This window comes from Microcaecilia unicolor, chromosome 1 (genome assembly GCF_901765095.1).
Source record: "Microcaecilia unicolor chromosome 1, aMicUni1.1, whole genome shotgun sequence".
Taxonomy (NCBI): Eukaryota; Metazoa; Chordata; class Amphibia; order Gymnophiona; family Siphonopidae; genus Microcaecilia; species Microcaecilia unicolor.
Window position 1 is genome coordinate 736775034 of NC_044031.1, and position 21775 is coordinate 736796808.

The 21775-nt window shown below is 41.6% G+C and overlaps 1 protein-coding gene across 2 annotated transcripts in view; it reads left to right on the plus strand.

Moving 5' to 3' along the window:
- Positions 1–21775, plus strand: part of FANCI (FA complementation group I) — a 188926-nt gene that overhangs the window by 151244 nt on the left and 15907 nt on the right. For both annotated transcript variants that reach the window (XM_030189691.1, XM_030189690.1), the window contains 4 exons: positions 2710–2803; positions 13784–13968; positions 18914–18970; positions 19059–19118. In XM_030189691.1, coding sequence (XP_030045551.1) covers positions 2710–2803; positions 13784–13968; positions 18914–18970; positions 19059–19118 — 396 coding nt within the window. The remainder of the gene's footprint in view (positions 1–2709; positions 2804–13783; positions 13969–18913; positions 18971–19058; positions 19119–21775) is intronic.

The following is a 21775-nucleotide window of genomic DNA, read 5'->3' on the forward strand; positions in this document are numbered from 1 at the left end:
CAGCGTTACATTGGCCACCTTCCAATCTTCCGGTACCATGCTTGATTTTGAAGATAAATTACATATTACCGTGTTTCGCTGTTGCTACATCAGCACAATAGTCCTAAACTGACACTGGTCCCTTCCTCGGTGTCTTAATTTCCAGATGCCATTTTGGTAATTAAGACACAGGAAGAATTGGTGTCTGTTTAGGACTGTTGCCCTGATGCGGCAACAGTGAAACATCCGTTTTGGTTGCAGTCCTATGCACTAATTGAAATATGAATACAATTGAAGATAAGTGACAAATTATATGCTTTACTTTTCATACAAAACTTCAATAAACTGTAATAAAGTGCTCACACTGAAGTTATATTGGAGCCAATGACCAGTTAGTGTAAGTCAGAAGGCTTTGGTCCTTGGGTGAAACGCAATAACACAGAGAATCAGTGTGTGTGGTGAACACCTTGCATATCATATGTATAAGTTGGCGCAAATTAATATGCTGTGCATTGGGATTTTAGAGTGTTGGTAATTTTATGACACCAGGCAGTCCGGGTCCTGTTGGGCAATACGACAGCAGTAGCTTATGTCAGCTATCAGGGGGTTACCAAGAGTCCTCTCCTGACATTGGACGTGGCCGACCTCATGGCTTGGGCGGAGCGGCATCTTCTGTTGCTCTCAACTGTTCATGTAGCAGGGGCTGCAATCTGGAAGCTGACTAACTCAGCCGACATCTCCTGGCTCTAAGGAAGTGGTGTCTGTTGAACCTAGCCTTTCGCGACGTTTTTGGTCAGAGGGGATGTCCAGTGATGGATCTCATGAGTACCGTCAGCCAACACAAAGACTCAAGGTTTTTTCAGTCTCAGAAAGAAACTGTTGGCGGAGTGGTTGGATGTTTCGCTCTGTGTCCTCTCGTAGGCTATATTCTGCAACGGATCCAGAGTCCTTGCAGGCAAGTGGTGTTGGTGGCTCTAAACTGGCCAAGGCACTCGTGTTACGGGGATCTGGTGTGTGTGTGCAGGTTAGCGATCTTCTTCAGGGTCCCATTCGGATACCAAATGTGGCTCATTTCTTGCTTACGGCTTGGTTGTTGAGTGGGCAAGGTTGCTGAAGAAAGAAGTGTCATTTAGACCTTGTTGAGTTTTAGGAAGCGGTCCACCTCCTTAGCTTATATTCGTGTCTGGTGGATCTTCGAAGCGTGGTGGAGGATACGGACATTGCTCTGCTCTCAGCTTCATTGAGTGAGATCTTGAGTTTTCTCCAGGATTGTCTGGAAAAAAGGGTTGGCCCTGTCTTTCTTTTCGGATTCATTTCACTGCGCTTGCTTGTTTTCGAGGTTTGTTTCAGGGTTGTTCTATTGCTCTTCATCCGGATGTTATGCATTTGGGGGGGGGATTTAAAAGTTTGTGGCCTCCCTTCAGGCAGGCTGTTTCACCATGGGATTTGAATCTGGTCCTGTCAGCTTTAAGTAAGGCACCCTTTGAAATTTTGAAACAGCCTTCTCTTAAGGATCTCTATCTGAAGATGGTATTTTTGGGGTTGATCACATTGGCTCACCATGTTTCAGAGTTACAAGCTTTGTCATGTAGGGAACCCTTTCTTGTCTTTCTGCCAAAGGTGCTTTCTCCTTTTCATGTCAATCGGTTTATTTCTCTGTATGTTTTTTGGGGGGAAGGATTCTCCTGAGTCCTTGTTCAGGTTTGATGTGCACAAAGCTCTACGGTGCTACATGTGTTGAACGGAAGAATTTTGGAAGAAGGACCACCTCTTTGCTCTTTACGAGGGTCCGCGGAAAGGGGAAATAGCATCAAAGGCTTCTGTATCTCGATCGATCAAGGAGGCTATCGCTTACAGCAGTCATGTGCCGGAAGTGTTAAAGGCTAATTCCTCAAGGGCTCAGGCTTCGCTCTGGGCTGAGCATTCGCTGTTTTTTTCCACAGGATATTTGGAAAACAGCAACCTGGTTGTCCCTTCGTTCCTTTGTGAAGTATTACAGGCTTTATGTCCAGGTGCAGCAGGACATGTGTTTTGGGGCTTCGATATTGACTCAGGGCCTGTTGTTGAGCCATCCTTGTTGAGTAGTGCTTTGGTACTTCCCACTCATTGGGAATGGTCTGGAGAGATGCTGAGGAAGGCAAAATTAAATCTTACCTGCAAATTTACTTTCCTTGAGTCTATCCAGACCATTCCTGAACCCACCTGGGAATTAACTGGGGACAGTGTGCACATTTTCGGGTTTTAGCCGTTGTTGTGATAGTCTGAGTTTTCAGTTTGGTTGCTCCCCCCTCTCCCCACCGTGAGTTGATTGGGGGATCTGTTGTTCTTGTTCAAATGTTTGTTTCTGTTCTCTATTTTTTGCCTTGTCAATAGAAATACAGGATCTTACACATTGATATCAGTCAATAGTTCTCAGTCTCCCCCTGTTGGTAGGAGTGCATGTACCCACCCATCGGGAATGGAAAGTAAATTAGCAGGTAAGATCTAATTTCTCCTTATCTTGCATTGTATATATGCCCACATTTTCAGAGGGTAGATTTGATTCCATGGACCACAAGCTTTAGAGAATCCATGCAGTGTGCTTAAAATTTTCCATGCTGATAGCCAAATGGCTGACTTACAAGTATATAAAAGGAGTAAGAGAGCCTAAACTGGTTCTTGTCTGCCATACCTGCTTTTAATCCTTGTTAGTGTAGGCTTAAGATGACTCTTTTGGTATTTGATTTTCAGCTGATGGTTTTATGTCAGATCACAAAAATCTTAGACGAGGTGGACTGGCTGATCACTAAACTGAAGGGTCTGTTGGTATCTGAGAAAGCACCAGGTGAGAAGAAGTCAATTGTTTTTACTTCTGTTTCTACCTTTGCTGCCTCTCCCTCACCAAAAGCTGCTGCTGAGGAGTGCAAGCAAATTTGGTAATATGGATTTGGATTTAGATCTAACTTATGCCATTTTCAGTAGTTACTACTACTACTACTTAACATTTCTAAAGCGCTACCAGGGTTACGCAGCGCTGTACAATTTTAACACAGAAGGACAATCCCTGCTCAAAGTGCTTACAATCTAATGGACAAATGTAGAGTCAGTCAAGTAGGGGTAGTCAATTTGGGGCATTCTCGATTACATGAAAGGTATAAAGGTTAGGTGCCGAAAGCAATATTGAAGAGGTGGGCTTTGAGCAATGATTTGAAGATGGGTAAGGAGGGGGCTTGGCGTAGGGGTTCAGGAAGTTTATTCCATGCATAAGGTGATGCGAGGCAGAATGGGCAGAGCCTGGAATTGGCGGTGGTGGAGAAGGGTGTTGAGAGGAGGGATTTGTCCTGTGAGCGGAGGTTTCGGGCGGGGAGATGAGGGTGGAGAGGTAATGAGGTGCTGCAGACTGAGTGCATTTGTAGGTAAGAAGGAGAAGCTTGAACTGTATGCGGTATCTGATTGGAAGCCAGTGAAGTGACTTGAGGAGAGGGGTGATATGAGTATATCGGTTCAAGCGGAATATAAGGCATGCAGCGGAGTTCTTAACTGATTGAAGGGGGGATAGATGGTTAAGAAGGAGGCCAGTGAGGAGTAGGTTGCAGTAGTCAAGGCGAGAGGTGATGAGAGCGTGGATGAGAGTTCGGGTGGTGTGCTCAGAGAGGAAAGGGCGAATCTTGCTGATGTTAAAGAGGAAGAAGCGACAGGTCTTGGCTGTTTGTTGGATATGTGCAGAGAAGGAGAGGGAGGAGTCGAAGATGACTCCGAGGTTGCGGGCAGATGAGACGGGGAGGATGAGGGTGTTATCAACTGAGATCGAGAGCGGAGGAAGAGGAGAAGTGGGTTTTGGTGGAAAGACGATAAGCTCGGTCTTGGCCATGTTCAGTTTCAGTTGGTGGTTGGACATCCAAGCAGCAATGTCGGATAGTTCAAGGCAAGTTCTGTTTTGACATGCGAGAATGGGCTCAGAGCAGTCCAGATGAATGAGTTATGTCTCCCTGTCAGTAGATAGAACCAGAGAAAATAAAATTCAGAGCTGACTTTACTCCCCTTATAGGGTGCTAGTGTTGCTTTCAGCTCCTCAGATTTTTTTTCCAGCAGACTACAGATGTGTGGCCTGATGTTGCAACTATTTGTATGCAGAGTAGGCTGCTCACAATAAGGCTGTAGTCCCAGATTCCTGATGGAGCATAGACAGTCTGGAGGATGTTGCATGCAACAGTCCATTGGGGTTGTTCTCCCTCCCCTCTTGGGTACAGACTTAATTGGGGTCTGAGTTTCTGTACCAGTGAGTCCAGTACCAAGTAGTATCCAGTGACCACCCTTTATGGAGCTACAGTCGGCACACTCTTCCTTTATCCTTGGAGAGCAACAGGGAGGCAGTCAGTGACAAAAAAAAAAAAGCTTTCCACAAGGCTTCTGGTTTCCTGTAGTGCTGTCACATTTGGACTCAAGGGTCTGAAGTGCTAGCACTCTCTCCCCCCCCCCCCCCCCCCCCACACTTTCAGTATGTCTGGGGAAAAACAAAGGTAATGTGCTGCAGGTAAGTTTGATGGCAGTTCTGTATATCAGCTGGTGCATTGGGCCTGGCTTGGGAGCAGTCAGACAAGTAGGTACTAGGTAGGCGGGTATGATCCGCTCTCTCTCCTCATGCTTCCAATATATCTGGGAAAAGGAGATATTACTTCAGGTAAGTCATGGCAGTTCAGTGAGTCAGCTTATGCATTTAGCCTGCAGCAGGCAGGCAGGCAGGCAAACAAACAAACGGGCCAGGTGTATTATTGCATCCAGTAAAAAAACAAAATAAAATGTATTCTCCAGACTATGCTGTGGCCCATGCAGTGCGCATGGAATAAGACCTGGTCAGACCTAGTATTGATGGGATCAGCAGACATTTTATTGCCTCTAAAAATATATCGGTGAGTCATGCTAGCCCTTTATCACTCATTTTCCCTCTGAAAATAACCACTGTACCTGTATGAAATATGAAAAACACTTTGCTGGTACCACAGAAAGAGTGGTACCCTATATATTAAGAATCTCACACACATAAACATAACAAATGAGGAAGTTTATGAAGGCTACATATCTACTCTCGGGCATGGCGGAACCTGGAAAGCTCCAGTTTTCTACAGGCCTCACATGCATGTTGGAGTTCCTCTCTCATCCCCCCTGCCTTCCAGCTAGGGAAGCAATAGTGAGAATAGCCTGAGGAACTGGTTCTCTGCCCCTCTGTCCGCTACACATCTGAAACTTTCTAGAGTGCCATTAAAGCCAGATTATGCTTGTGAATAATGAAAAATTCCTACAGCATGAGAATAATTATAAAAAGAAAAAAAATCCAGGATGGTTTTGCTTTTGGCAGCACCTTCGGATTCCACTGTGAGCCTTCCTAACCCTAATCTGTGTGTCTGTATAGAAGTAACCACAGGTTGACCTTAGCAATGTTTGGAGTACTAAAGCATTTCACTGACTGGGACAAGAGAAAAAGGTGAGAGCCAGTTGGCAGATAGAGGGAGACTGCCTTCTTAAAAAAGGGTAATGTCTCAGTGGGAAAATTGTTTGGGATAGAGAAGCTGCTGATCCTTATTTTTAAGGCTTGATCTCCAGGTAGCTCTCGGATGGGCTATGAGATTCAGTAATCTGCAGGAGGATCCTATATTCCTCAGTTGCCTCCCCCCAACGCTCGCCACCGATTACTTCCTGCTGCTTGTGATAACTAGAGATGGGATCTCCTCAGGCTTACATGCCTGATTCTAGCCTTAAGCTGGCCAAACTGAAGGTTTTATATTCCTTCCCAGTGGACGGGAAGGATAGGGTAGTTGTCCTTATTTTGTAAAAACATGATCAAAGGGAAGCACATTGTTCAGGGACACCCCCCCCCCCCCTCACCATGGTGAAAAAAAAATATTGAGTCTTGCTCTGTTGGGTCTGGGTCCCTCCCCCTCCCTCAGTACTAGCCCTGGTTTATCCAAGTTCAAAGACCATGAGCAGTACTAGTGCAGCAGCTCCTTCCCTCCTTCAGCATGGGTGGTCTGGTCAGTTTTTTTGATTGGTGTTGACCCCTCCTTGTTGCAAGCTGCTGTGTTCTGGCTGTACTCCTTTACGGCAGCACTTGGAGATTTCTAGGTGGTTGGATATTACCGAGGAGGACATCCCTTTGTCCTCAGTGTAGGCTTTGAGGGCAGTGCTAGGCTAGTACAGAGAGCACACTGTAGGCTAGTACAGAGAGCACACTGTACTAGCCTAAAATTGCCCTGAAAACATACACTGTCTTTTGGGCTGAAAAGAGCATTCAGACCAAAAGCATTCAGTCTTTGGGGCTGAAAAGAGGACTGTGATTCTACTTGTTTCCCCATATAACATAGTAAGTGACGGCAGATAAAGACCTGAATGGTCTATCCAGTCTGCCCTACAATCACATACATTATCAATTCAAGATTTAAATCAACAATGAACGTGATATTATTTACTTGATTATGGTCTTTCTTTGGTGTTTCTGGGACATACACCATAGTAGTCAGCCCAACTCTGTCCTTATGTTCCAACTACTGGAGTTGCTGTCAAAGCCCATTCCAGCCTATTCAAATCCGTCTTGTCATTTGCGGGAAAAAGACCATAAAACTCTGCCTGGCACTGTCCTCACGTTCCAAAGCACTGGAGTTTCTGTCAAAGCTCTCTCCAGCCCACCCTAAACTAGATCGCCATATGCGGGACTCAGACCATACAAGCCAGCCCAGCACTGGCCTTAGTTCAGATGCCAAACATGGCTCTGTTCTCGCTTATGGCTTGGCTGTTGAGTGGGCAAGGTTGCTGAAGAAAGGGGTATTCACCTGGTGTCATTCAGACCTTGTTGAGTTTTAGGAAGCGGTCTATCTCCATAGCTTATGTTCTTGTCTGGTGGATCTTCGAAGCATGGTGTGAGGACAGAGACATTGCTCCACTCTCAGCTTCATTGAGTGAGATCTTGAGTTTTCTCCAGGATTGTCTGGAAAAAAAAGGTTGGCCCTGTCTTAAGCATCACTTGACATACAAACACATAGGCAGCCCTTTAAGTTTTGTTTTTTATATCATTTATTTTCTAATTAGAGATCCTCTGTGTTCATCTCACACCTTTTTTAATTCTGTCACAGTTTTTTTTTCTATCACATCCCTCGGGAGGTCATTCCAGGCATCTACCACCCTCTCCGTGAAAAATAGTTTTCTGCCATTACTCTTAAGTGTACCACCCCACAACCTCAATTCATGTTCTGTAGTTTTACCACTTTCCCTTCTCTGGAAAATATTTGTTTCTATATTAATACCTTTCAAGTATTTAAATGTCTGTATCATATCTCCCCTGTTCCTCCTCTGTGCTAGGGTATACATATTCAGGTCTTCCAGTCTCTCCTCATATGTCTTTTGGCGCAAATCCCATATCATTCTTGTTGCCTCCCTCTGGACCGCTTCAAGTCTTCTTTAGCAAGATACGGCCTCCAAAACTGAACAGTACTCCAGGTGGGGCCTCACCAACAACTTGTACAGGGGGGGGATCAACACCTTTCTTCTGCTGGTTACACCTCTCTCTATACAGCTTAGCATCCTTCTGGCTATGGCGACCACTTTGTCACTCTGTTTTGGCGCCTTCAGATCCTCAGATACTATCACCCCAAGATTCTTCTCTCTGTCTGTGCATATTAGCCTCTCACTGCCTTGGATTTCTACTCCCTAACTGTATCACTTTGCACTTCTTTGCATTGAATTTTAATTGCCAAACATTCTTCTAGCTTCTGCAGATTCTTTTTCATGTTTTCCACTCCCTCCGGGGTGTCCACTGTTACAAATCTTGGTATCATCCACAAAAAGGCAAACTTTACCTTCTAACCCATCGGCAATGTTAGTCTCAAATATATTGAACAGAATTGGCCCCAGCACCGATCCTTGAGGCACTCCATACCTTTCTCTCCTCTGAGTGAATTCCATTAACCACCACCCTCTGGTGTCTGTCCGTCAACCAGTTCACCACTTTGGGTCCTATCTTCAGCCTGTCAAGTTTATTCAAAAGCCTCCTATGATGCTATCAGAAAAGTAACCGTAAGGATGTTGTAGCCCACTTTGAAGGTAGTTGCACCCTCTGTGCATAGAATTCTCACTCCTTGCTTATTGGCCCTGAAATGATTGGTGAAATTGAAAAAAAACAAAAAACAACCAAACTTAATTTGAGTCCTTGATAGAATTCCTCCCCCTCAATCCCTTGCCCCCCCAACCCCCGCCCCCCCCCCCCCCCCCATCCCACAGCAATCCAGAAGACCTTGGCTCTGATAGTTTCCAAGAAATAATGAAAAGAACAATAATATACTCCCCCCTTCTGCTCTCCCCCAATCCTCCCCGGATTACTCAACTCATAAAATCCTACCCGTATTATTAGGTGCCTCCCCCCCCCCCCCCCCCAGTACTCGGGGAGAAATTATGTTTTTAACTGCATTAGGTTTGGCTTTGGTGGTGAATTGCAAACCCAAAACATAAGAGTTTGCCTTCAATTGTTTTAACTTTGGCATAGGGTGATGAGGAGTTGAAGACAGCACCAGCCACCTGTAATGGGAGAGAAGCCAGCACTGAGTTTGTTTCTGTGGTTTAGCTGGCAGGGGGTCAAAACCCACTCATTTAGACTGATGTGATTAAGACCTAAGGAAAGTAAATTAACAGAAAAGGAAAGATTAACAGCTGAAGTGAGGCTGAAACAGAAGATTATAAGATTTGAAATCCATTTATTAGGACTCTAGTGCCACAGCTTTTCCAGAAGATATTGGGTGGAGTTGATGGGGTGACTACCACAATTTGGGGTGGAGGCTTAGGGGAGGGTGGAGGGAGATTGTTCTTGTTCGTGGATATTGATTGTTATTCTTGGATCTGTAATGGCTCATTCAATGTACATAAAATGACTGTGTCCATGGGGGGAGCTGGGGTTATGAGGAAAGGGTAGCCAGAGAATAGGAGAAAGTGATAGAAAATGGTAAATGTCGACAGTTCAAAACACTTCTCTTTCCACTCCAGTTTACACACTGATGCCTGCAAGGCAAATGCTAAGGAATAGGATTCATCCTCCACTAAGTCTATCGTATCTCATGAAACAACACACATTGTATAAGTTCAGATCAGGGAAGCCTAATCCTCTATCCTTAATTCACCACTGTAAATGCTTCATCTTCTTCCTATATTTCTTACCATGCCAATAAAACTGATTGATCACTCTCATCCACCTATTAACCTGTATGCTAGAAAGTACCAAAGGCAAATTTTTTAACACACAAAAACACCATGGAACATGATCTTAATCAAATTACCCTGCCTATTTATTTTATTTATTTTTATTTTTGCTCACACCTTTTTCAGTAGTAGCTCAAGGTGAGTTACATTCAGGTACACTGGATATTTCTCTGTCCCAGGAGGGCTCACAGTGTAAGTTTGTACTTGAGGCAATGGAGGGTTAAGTGACTTGCCCTAGATCACAAGGAGAGCAGCAGTGGGATTTGAACTGTCCACCTCTGGATTGCAAGACCAGTGCTCTAACCACTAGGCCACTCCTCCACTCCTAGTCACTTTGGGTGTCATTTACTAAAGCTTAGCTCAAGTTATCTGCAGCAGGGCCTATAACAATATTGGTAGATCATGGTATCTAACCAGCTATTTTTGTGTTTCCACCAATAACAGTTTAACATTACGCCTATACAACTTCAGGGAAAGCACATATAACCCTAAATATTTTGCCCAATCGTGTGCATACTGCCCTACAATGGCAAAAAGAAGCAAGTGCCTATCTTTACTGAAGCACTTGCTTCTTGCCATTGTAGGGCAGTATACTTCAGAGAGAAACTCCACAGCCAAGACATGAACTTTCCCATTCAAACCAAATGCTATGGATTTTACTTGCAGTCTCGTAAACAAGCTAAACTCTTTAAGCAGGTCCAACACCCTCAACAGGGAGCTAGATGGATGGATGGATTGCTTAACATCCTGGATCCGCGATTCTAAAGATCCCATCATACTAGACTTATGCCCCCCTGACTATAAAATATGTCATTGGCCTAGAAAAGACAAAAGAGGGGGAGGCATAGCACTTATCCACAGAACTAACTTCTCCACAGAACCCATCTCGGAGTCCATCTCACCACAAATCGAAATTGCTTCAATTAAACTCTACAACTCCATATTATGTGACCACCTAACCTGCATACTGTTTTACAGACCTCCCAACAACTGGAAAATTAGTCAAACTATATTCATGGACTTTATATCAAACGCATGCATTAGTAGTTCCAATATACTACTAATTGGTGACTTGAACCTTCATCTAGAAGACTCCAACTCTATCCATACCCGAGAGTGTATTGACTTCCTTCAATTATGTGACTTTAACCTACCCCCATTGCAACCTACTCACATCAAAGGCCACTCACTTGACATCATTTCCTTCAAACACTCTTCAGACCAAAACTTCCTCATATCTGACATCCACTGGTCCGCTTCACCTTGGTTTGACCATCACAAAACAACCCTATCTTTTATATTGGTGTAAAAAGGACCAGATTATAACACTTGAACCCTTAACAATCAACACCAGAGGACAGATCGACAAAGATACCTTCTGGTACCAAATCTATAATAACGACTGGTCAACACATCCCAATTCAAATCATTTCCTCACAGAATGGGATATCAGGTGCAAACTCATTCTGGATGAAATAGCACCTTTACGCTCCAAAACTCTACATAGAAGTAACCCTTCTCCATGGTTTAATGACATATTAAAAAAACCTCAAGTCACAAACTAGAAAACTTGAAAAAATTTGGAGTAATTCAAATAACAACCTCACTTTCAATGCATGGAAACAGTCACAAAAAAAACCCCACAAGCAAGCCAAAAGATCCTATTACACAAGGAAGATTACAGCCACTGGAACAGATATAAGAAAATAATATCAACTTATAAAAAATCGTCTTAACACCGTCCCAATCACAACATCACCATCAAACTGTCCATCTGCCGACCAACTAGCCAAATACTTTAAAAACAAAATCACCAACCTATGCAACACAATTCCCCAAAGTGATACCAGTATCGATAGCTTTCTTGATGAACTAGACCCAGACATGGACGGAATTCCGGCTGACCGCTCCTGGACAAACTTCACCTTTCTTACCACTGAAGAAATTTCAACAGCAATATCCAAACTCTCTAAGTCCCATTGCCACCTTGACCCATGTCCTAATTACCTAATGGAAAATGTACCAGCATGCTTCATTACAGACCTCACCACTCACTTAAACTTCCTCCTCCAACAAGGATCCTTCTCCATCGAACATGGTAATATGCTACTTACACCAATACCAAAATACACCAAGAACTCAGCAGACGACATCACCAATTACCGACCTGTGGCCTCCATCCCCCTACTGACCAAACTGATGGAAAACAGAGTAACCTCCCAGCTCAACGAATTCATACAAAAATTATCCATCCTACAAGAGTCGCAATCGGGCTTTCGACCTGCCCACAGCACAGAAACGGTACTACTTACCCTAATATCCAAATTCAAACATGAAATATCATTTGGCAACAACATCCTCCTTCTGCAGTTTGACTTGTCTAGCGCATTTGACATGGTGAATCATGATATTCTTACAAAATTTTATTTATTTATTGCATTTGTATCCCACATTTTCCCACCTATTTGCAGGCTTAATTTGGCTTACAGAGTTTGTTATGACATAGTCATTCCATGATATCAGATACACTTAGTATTGTATAGAGATTAAGTAAGGGAAGAGAGAAGGAAGGTGGACTTTAATAATTGGAAGGATTTGTGAGGCTATGGGTTCTCTTTGTAGGCCTTGTTGAAGAGATGTCTTCAAAGATTTATGGAAGTTGGTTATTTTGTCAATACTAGATAAACTAGGGATTGGCGGAAACATTATTAAATGGATAAAAGGTTTCATCATCTCTAGATCCTATCGAGTCAAATCATCCTCATCAACCTCATCTCCTTGGTCATCAAAATGGGGGTACCCCAAGGATCGCCTCTATCCCCGATCCTCTTTAACCTTATGATGCTCCCTCTGGCCAAGTCCCTATCTAAATTTGGCTTCAATTCCTTCATTTATGCAGATGACGTCACTATATTCATCCCCTTTAAATCTAGCAGCAGAAATTTCTGATAAAATAATCAATGGAATTAACATATTATCCTCATGGGCCAACGCTTTTAAGATGAAACTGAATAAGGAAAAAACACAATGTCTAATCCTCTCATCCCAGTACTCTACACTCACTCCAACTACACTCATTACCCCAGACTTTAATATTCCCATATCTGACAACCTAAAAATTTTAGGAGTATTAGACAAACATCTAACTCTGGAGAATCACGCAAAATCTACGACAAAGAAAATGTTCAATATGTTGTGGATGCTAAAACGAGTGAAATCATATCTTCCCCTAAAAACTTTCTGCAACCTGGTTCAATCCACTGTACTTACCCACTTTGACTACTGCAATAGTATTTTAATTGGATCCAAGGCCCAAATCCTGAAAAAACTTCAAACCGCCCAGAACACGGCAGCCAGACTTATTTTTGGTAAGTTGCGATTTGAAAGCGCAACACCTCTCTGTAAAAAGCTTCAATGGCTCCCTATTACTGAAGAATTTACTTCAAAGTCCACACCCTGATTCACAAGATTATCTACGGAGAAGCCCCAAGTTACATGTACAATCTGATTGACCTTCCAGCCAGAAATGACTCAAAATCTTCTCAAACTTATCTCAACTTACATCTCCCCAATTGCAAAGGACTTAAGTACAAAACTTACTACGCATCCAACTTCTCCGTCATAGGCAGCCAACTATGGAATGCCTTACCAAGATCCATTCGAACAGTCAATGACCATCTACCTTGCCGGAAGCTGCTAAAACCTTACCTCTTCAAGTAAGCCTACACAAATGACCTGACTTAGACTATGAGTCCATCTGCGCTACCCGGATGAGACTATGAAGACTAAACCTGAAACATGCTCCCTATTTAATCCTAACTTATCCCTCTTTCTACCCCTCCCTATACACTCTTCCATACTTAACAACACGCTAATCCCAATATACACCCTCCCCCCACTCCCCTACCCCTACCCTACCTTTCTCCTTTCTTGCCCATCTTACCTATCCACATCTAAACGACCACCTCTTTACTTACTATATTACAGCTGCATCCAGTCTGTTACTTTGTTAACCTGATATACTATGTAAGCCGCACTGAACCTGCTAGTGAGTGGGAAAGAGCGGGGTATAAGCATTATAAATAAATAAATAACATAATAAACAGTGTTGTCTTAAGAACTGGTTTTGCAGTTAATCCCTCCACTCTCATCCTGCATGAACTTGCAACAAATAAATAAATAATTTAACACTGACATTTGGAGCAATTTGTTTAGATAATGTGAATAGATATTAAAACTTTATAGATAATGTGTTTGTGTGTGTGGAGTTTCTGTTTTGTGTGTGTGACTTTTCAAAAGAAGCAGTACTCATAAGTGTTTGGTAAACAGGTGATATTGCTTTTTTGCTTAAAGTGAAAGTTTCAGTATTAAACTGGTTTGACAAATATTGAGAATTTGAAATTCTAAATGTGTTTGTTTGAACCACAATCCAGAAAAAAGTAAAACAAAAATGCAGAAGTATTTCTAAGTGTGGAGACATACAGGCAGCTTCTTTCCTGCTGGCAGGTCAATAGTGATAACCAACACTAGGTTTGCTATGGATTGGTATTTTTTTTTTAATTGATCCACTCTTTTTTTTTTTTTATAGAAGACTCCACTCAAACAGTGAACCAGAGAGAACCAATAGAAAAAGCGATAATCTTACAACTGGGGACATTGTTGACTGCCTGCCATGAGCTGGTGCAAACGGCTGTACCTGCTGGCAGTTGTATAGACGCTCTACTGAAGGAGCTAGCAAAGATATACACCATTCTGACATCTCTCATCAAATATGTGAGTATTCTCTAGCTTTATCCAGAAGGGGAGAAATACTACTACTCCTACTAGTATTTAACATTTCTATAGCGCTACAAGGCATACGCAGTGCTGTACACCATACACAAAAGGAGACAGTCCCTGCTCAAAGAGCTTATAAAATACTAGGTTTTGAATGCTGTGGGAATTCTCTGTAGTGTGCCTACAAATTAGGGAGTACTGGCCTATCACTGGTAGTATTGGAAAAGCCTACCCCAAAGACTCAGCATGTGTCTCCACCTCTTGATTCACATCAATATAATGACAATTTTGGACTCATCCACCCTTCCCTTCTCTCCCCTGGTTTCCTGTTCCTTTCTTTCCTTCCCCACCCTCTCCTTTATTTCTTATGCAGGTTTAATGATGTAATAGCTTAATTTACTGTATTGGCGGCCGCCTTTGCGGTGCAATGTAAGCCACATTGGGCCTGACATGGTTGGGAAAATGTGGGGTATAAATGAGAAAATAAATGACTAAGCCTGGCTATGCTGCTTTGTCTCAGCCATGCGAGTGTATCATATTTTCATGCATATAATATGTGCATTATATGCATTTTTATAATTTAGGTGATTTCCCTCACTCTCTCATGCGCTATATGCATGAGCATGCTATACCACTTTTGTGGCTGTTTTTTTTTTTTTTAACACTTTTCCCCGAATCTGGTTTCTCTCTCCCCTCTCCATGCGAGTCCTACATCTCCCCTCCTCCCTGCAGTCCTGTAGTTCTAGCTGCGATCCAGATAGGCAACCTACTGCCAGCACTGGAAACAGGAAGTGGGTGGGTGTTCTGGAGCAGGGGGGGCACTATACAGGACTTCAGATGGATGAATTCAAGGTCTGGTTGCTATCAAATTTTCTACGTCAAATGTTTTGCTGTGTAGGACCTTTACTCTGGAACTCCTTGCCTGAAGAATTTCATAAAAGCTGCTTCCTATATTAGTTTTCGTAAATTGTTAAAAACTTGGCTATTTCAATAATGCGGGGTTTTTTCATACATTTTATTGCAAACTTTGCAATTATATCAATATGACAGATATAACAATGTTTTAATTAATGTTTTTGGGGGATTCCATCATCATAGAACTGTATTGTATATGTACTGTATTTTGATTTACCAGTTATTATTTGTAAACCACTTTTGACGCCAAAACATAAATGCGGTAATAAAATGAATAAATCCAAAGAAGAATAACATCAGGAAACATAATTTTTCAGAAAGGGTGGTAGATGCAGCATGTTTTTCCAGTGACTCTTGGTTAGCTAGGGCGGCAGCTTCATGTGGGACTAAAAAGAGCATTTGGTTTCAGAGCAAATCAGTACATCCTGATGGCTCCAGAAACTCAAAGAACAATCAGTGTCTGCTTTTTCTTACTGGGAGGTGGACAGTTCCAAATAACCTATTTATCCAGGTAAATGACTTTTGAAAATTACCCATGTTCTAGGAGGGATGGTGTTGGAATGATCATATGATCATTCATAGTTTCCCTCTGAAGTGGGCACAAGACATGGTAAATATTTAAAGTATATGTGCTACATCGTTATTAGTACAAGGACCCTTTAATTTAGATTTCTCTTCAATTAAAAATATAAGATATGGGCTTGTTGAGTTGTTGATTATTGGCTATAAATATTCCGATGTTTCAGTTCATTTCTTTGCAATGTTTTTGCCATATATTTACAGTAAAGATTTGAAAACTCAAAAAAAAAACCCCAATAAGATATGGGTCTGTCTGTCAGAACATTCATTTATTTATCAGTGCTAAAATTTGGAGTGGAAATCCTGTTTAGATTTGCTAGATACCATCGTATACTCTTTTTCGAAAGGCGCTTAAAACATGTTTTCAAACCAACAACTGTAATCTACTTTTGGGCTAAGTTATGGGACCTGTTTCGATTTTTATAGATTGTTTAATTTTGTAAAGTTTTTATTTTTTTCTGTAAGCTCCTTCTAATGTGAAGCTTTTCTTTTATGTAATCCGCTTTGCATACTAACGGTTAAAGGTGGAATATAAGTACTAAAAACAATGTGTTCAGTTTTGGAGGCCGCATCTTGCTAAGGATGTAAAAAGACTAGAAGCGTTCAGAGGAAGGTGACAAAAGTGATAATGGGATTTGTGCCACAAGGCGTATGAGAAGAGACTGGAAGACCTGAATATGTATAGCCTAGAGGAAAGAAGAGACAGGGGAGATATGATACAGACATTTAAATACTTGAAAAGTATTAATATAGGAACAAATCTCTTCCCAAGAAGGAGAACAAATCTCTTCCCAAGAAGGGGAAATAGTAAAACTAGAGGACATGAACTGAGTTTGCGGGGTGGTAGACTTAGGAGTAATTTCAGGAAATTCTTTTTCACGGAGAGGGTGGTCGATGCCTGGAATACCCTCTTGAAGGAGGTGGTAGAGACAAAAATGACGACAGAATTCAAAAGGTGTGGGATGAACACAGAGGAACTCTATTTAGAAAACAGATGCTATAAAAGAAAACTAAAAGTTTAGGATAGGCTGAAAAGGGCTTCAATGGCAACTTCAGTAACTGGAACCGAGGACAGTGCTGGGCAGACTTTTACAGTCTTTGTCTCGCAGTTGACCAGATGGATTTGGATAGGCTGGTGTTGGCTTTGACGCCAACTCCAGTAGTTTGAACATAAGGACGGAGCCGGGTGGACTTCTATGGTCTATATCCCAGAAACACCAAAGAAAGACCATGATCAAGTATATAATATCATTGATGATTTAAATCTTGAAATGATAATGAATGTGACCGATGGGAAAACTGGATGGACCATTCAATCTGCCGTCACTTACTGTATTACTATGAATTGATAATAAGTGTGACTGTTGGGCAGACTGGATGGCAGGTCAGGTCTTTATCTGCTGTCACTATGTTACAATATGTGCCTCTCCTGCGTAGTATAGGCTTAATGTTAAACTGTTATTGGTGGAAACACACAGTCATTAATAGGTAGGGTTTATTTGATTAAGATCATGTCTCATGGTGGTTTTATGGTTATAAAATTTGCCTTATTTATTTATTGCATTTATATCCCACATTATCCCACCTCTTTGCAGGCTCAATGTGGCTTACAATTCATCATGGATACTGGAAATAAGAGAAAGTACATTTGGTTTTACAGAGGGTTTTGGTTACATGGTGGTGAAATACATGATAGTGTTAAAGCAGAAGACATTATAAGACAATATTGGATATATTTAGAGATTGTTAAATGTTACATGTGCTGAACTTTGATATATCTTGTCAAAGAGATAAGTCTTCAGTAGTTTGCGGAAATTGGTCAGTTCATAGATCGATTTCACGTTACGTGGCAACGCGTTCCAGAGCTGTGTGCTCATATAGGAAAAGGTAGATGCGTGTGTTGATTTGTATTTTAGACCTTTACAGTTGGGAGGATGAAGATTAATGAATGTTCGAGAAGATTTTTTTGCATTCCTGGATGGTAGTTCTATTAGGTCTGACATGTAGGCAGGGGCGTCACCATGGATGGTTTTATGAACTAGAGTACATACTTTGAACGTGATGCGTTCTTTAAGTGGGAGCCAGTGTAGTTTTTCTTGTAGGGGTTTCGCGCTTTCATATTTTGATTTTCCGAATATTAGTCTGGCTGCCGTGTTCTGAGCTGTCTGGAGTTTTTTAAGTATTTGCGCTTTGCATCCAGCATAGAGCGAGTTGCAATAATCCAGATGACTGAGTGCCAATGATTGTACCAGATTGCGGAAGACGATCCTTGGAAAAAATGGTCTAACTCTTTTTCATTTCCACATTGACGGCTGTCAATCGTTTTTTATTGGAATGGTAGGATACCTAGGATGAGGTTGAAGCATTTACAGTGGTGAGTTAAGGATGGAATGTAAATTTGAACATCTAGAAGTATGGGGGTCTAACTTTCAAACACGTTTACCTGACTAGCAGCACCTGCTACCTGGAAGGAAAATTAGTCCAAGGTCAGTTGGAGAAAAGGGTTCATTACATTGCGAGAGACTGGTATATTGCAAATGTGGGCTATTCCAGCCGCTTCTGTAAACCAGTCTTAACCCTGAGTTGGTGAGTTCTTACTGTGTACATTCAGATCTGTTTAGTGGGTACTGAGTCAGAGAATTGCTCCTATTGCCTCCTTGGAATTTGAAATTTTTGTTTTAACACGAAGGACGTACGATTTCCACTCAAACTTCTCTAACAACTAATTGCTTTGATAGAGGTAGTCTTGAAGACATTTGAAACTTGATGACTCATTAAATCAAGCTCATCAGTGTTCAGACTTTATCAGAAGGCGTGGGGGGGAGGGTAGAAGAAATACAGGGAATCTATGGGCAGCAGTAAATAAGTAAACAAATAAAAAATATTGAACTGATCGAATATGATCTGTGACTGCATGCTAAGTGGGTTCAAATGGGCAGTTTGCAGGGAGAGGGAGAGACCTAATTTGAAGTTGATATTCAAAAGCACTTATGCAGCTGGCTTTTAAAAAAAATATTCCCAGGGTTAAACAGATAATTTTGGATGCATAAATCATTATGCAACCAAAATTATCCATCTGAAAAGGGGACGGGATTTGGTGCATTCTGGGGGTTGCGCAACTCAGATGTCTAATTTGTACGTCTATACAGTGATATTCAGCTGTTAAACTTATAAAAAAAATAGACAGCCAAGCAGGTCACACAAACAAAAGGTATCATTTGAAACATCTAATTTGAACTTTTCAACTTGTACTTAGAAATTCAACAGTGGTGCCTAACAGTGCCACAAATGCCTATGTTAGACTTTTTAAATTATACATTTTCTGTGTTGCTGGATAGTGACCTAATGGTTGCATAATTAGAAATATGATAAAAATGCAATGTCGTAAAAAAATAAAAAATTATAAATAGATGTCCATTGTCTCTTCCTCCCCCCCCCCCTCCCCCAGTATTTACAGGTTTACTCTAGTCATCTGGGGCACATCCCTACCAGGCTGGAAAAACTGGTGAGCAGACTGAATGACACGTACAGACTTCTAGGGTTCCGCAGTCCTTCACTTGATTATCGGTAATGAGTTTGTTTGTTCTCAACAGGTCAAGCTTTCAGGCTCACACCTGACACCACAATGTTATGTCTTTATTACTTATGTCCAGGTAAGAATACAAAAGATCTTTCTATTATAGAAAACATGAATTCAGAAACACATTTTACTGAAGCCCTTTTTTCATCTCTCCCCCCCCCCACCCCATTACTGCTATTTTTTGTATGTAACTGAAATTTCTCTTGCATGATTATCTTGGTGATAACACCTTATAGACAGCATCTTGGAACTCTTCTTCTATAGATTAGCTCACTATGCTGTGAGAAAGAGGGACACAATAGAGCAGAAATATCACCTTGTGTTTTCAAAGGCTAATTTGCAACTTAGACTTATTAGAACCTATTTAGATACACACAGCTTTCAGATACTGACTCAAGCATCAAGTCTACCCTTTACTACTGTAATAGTAGACTGGATTATCAGATGTCTCGGTTACAAGTATTACATAATGTAGCATTTAACTTGATCTTTGGGAGCTCTAAATGGGATAGGGCTATACCCAGTGGTGTGCTGGAGCTGGTTTGCAACGGGCCATCAGAGACGTTTGTTAGTTTTTTAAGAATTTTGAGAGCTGGTTGTTAAGTAGCTATTTTAGCAACTGGCTCCCAAAATGTGGACTCGGGTCCCCTCTCGGCATGGTTTTTTTTTTATTTATTTATTGCATTTGTATCCCACATTTTCCCACCAATTTGCAGGCTCAATGTGGCTTACATTTGCCGTAATAGCTGTTGCCATTTCCGAGTAGCAGAATTACAAATGGTATTGCGTTAAGGTGCATACATACATGGTAACATACAAGGAACAGATCATGGTATAAATATATACCATGTGCATATATACATGGTAAGGAAGAATACATTATGGTATTGCATGAAGGTTCCTGAGTACTAAATTGGATTGTAACATACATTAGGTCATCAACTATGGAGAGACCATATTCGACATATGGATTAAAGTGGTGGTGCTTGGTCATTAATAGTAACGAGGTTAATCATTCAAGTGATAAGATTCCAGTTATGTCTAGGTTGTGTATAGTCTTATTATTTAGTATTTAAGATGGATGTTTGTGGTATGCCCTCTTGAACAAATCTGTTTTCAGTAGCCTTCAGAAGATAGTTAAGTCTTGCATTATTTTTATGGCCTTCGGTAGTGCGTTCCATAGCTGCGTGCAGATGTATGAGAAACTGGTCGCGTATGTGGATTTATATTTTAGTCCTTTGCAGTTAGGGTAGTGGAGATTGAGGAATGTGCGTGCTGATCTTTTTGCGTTCCTAGTAGGCAAGTCTATATGGTCTGACATATAGGTCGGGGCTTCTCCGTGAACGATTTTGTGGACCAGGGTGCAAACTTTAAATGCAATTCGTTCTTTTAGTGGGAGCCAGTGTAGTTTTTCTCTTAGGGGTTTGGCGATTTCATATTTCGCTTTCCCAAATATGAGTCTGGCTGCTGTGTTTTGAGCGGTTTGAAGCTTCTTGATGATTTGTTCTTTGCATCCGGCATAGATGGCATTGCAGTAGTCTAGATGGCTTAGCACCATTGATTGTACTAGGCTGCGGAATACTTCCCTTGGGGAGAAAGGTTTGATCCTTTTAAGTTTCCACATTGTGTAGAACATTTTCTTTGCTGTAGTTTTCGCATGATCTTCGAGTGTGAGATTTCGTTCAATAGTGACTCCCAGAATTTTCATGCTGTCTGAGACCGGAAGGGTGTAATCTGGGATATTTATGGTATTGGTTTTGTTTGTATTATATTGTGAGGATAGGATATTTAGCTTTAGTTGGAATGCGTCTGCCCATGAGTTCATTATTTGGAGGCTGTGTGTGATTTCATTTATGATTTTGGTTGTGTCTTGTTTGAATGGGATGTATATCGTGACATCATCTGCATAGATGTATGGGTTGAGTCCATGGTTGGATAGCAATTTGGCTAATGGTGTCGTCATTAAGTTAAAAAGAGTCGGTGAGAGCGGTGATCCTTGTGGTACTCCGCATTTAGGTTTCCATGGTGTTGACGTTTTTGAGTTTGATATCACTTGATAGGTTCTTGCTGTTAAGAAGCCTTTGAACCATCTAAGTATGTTTCCTCCAATCCCGAAGTAGTCCAGGATGTTTGAGAGTATTTGGTGGCTGGCTGACCATGTCGAACGCGCTGGACATGTCAAATTGTAGTAGAAGCACATTGTTTCCAGTTGCAATTGTTTAAATTTGGTTATGAGAGTGGTTAGAACTGTTTCAGTGCTATGGTTGGATCGAAATCCTGATTGTGATTCATGTAGTATAGTGAATTTGTTCGGGTAGTTGGTAAGTTGTTCACAGATGGAGGGCTAGAAGTAGGACTGCAGAAGACAAACACAAATAGAAATGACTGTGTGGTAGACCTTGAATGAGGAGCTAGTTAAACAAAGCAATAGGGCCAGGTGGCTATTTATTTTGTGGTTTCCATGAAGGAAGGCATGTTTCAGATGATCTTGGCCTTGAACCAAGTTAACAAGGCCTTGAAAGTCCCAAGATTCTGGATGACAGTCTACAGATTGGTAATCAATTCCTTATGGCAAGGAGAGTTTCTGACCTCTTTGAGTCTTACAGAAGCCTACCAGCATATACCCATTCACAAGGAGCACCAGAAGTTTTTGCTTTTTGGGGACTTGGGAAAACATTTTCAGTTCTGGTTTCTCCCATTTGGCCTGGCCACAGCTCCAAGGGCCTTCTC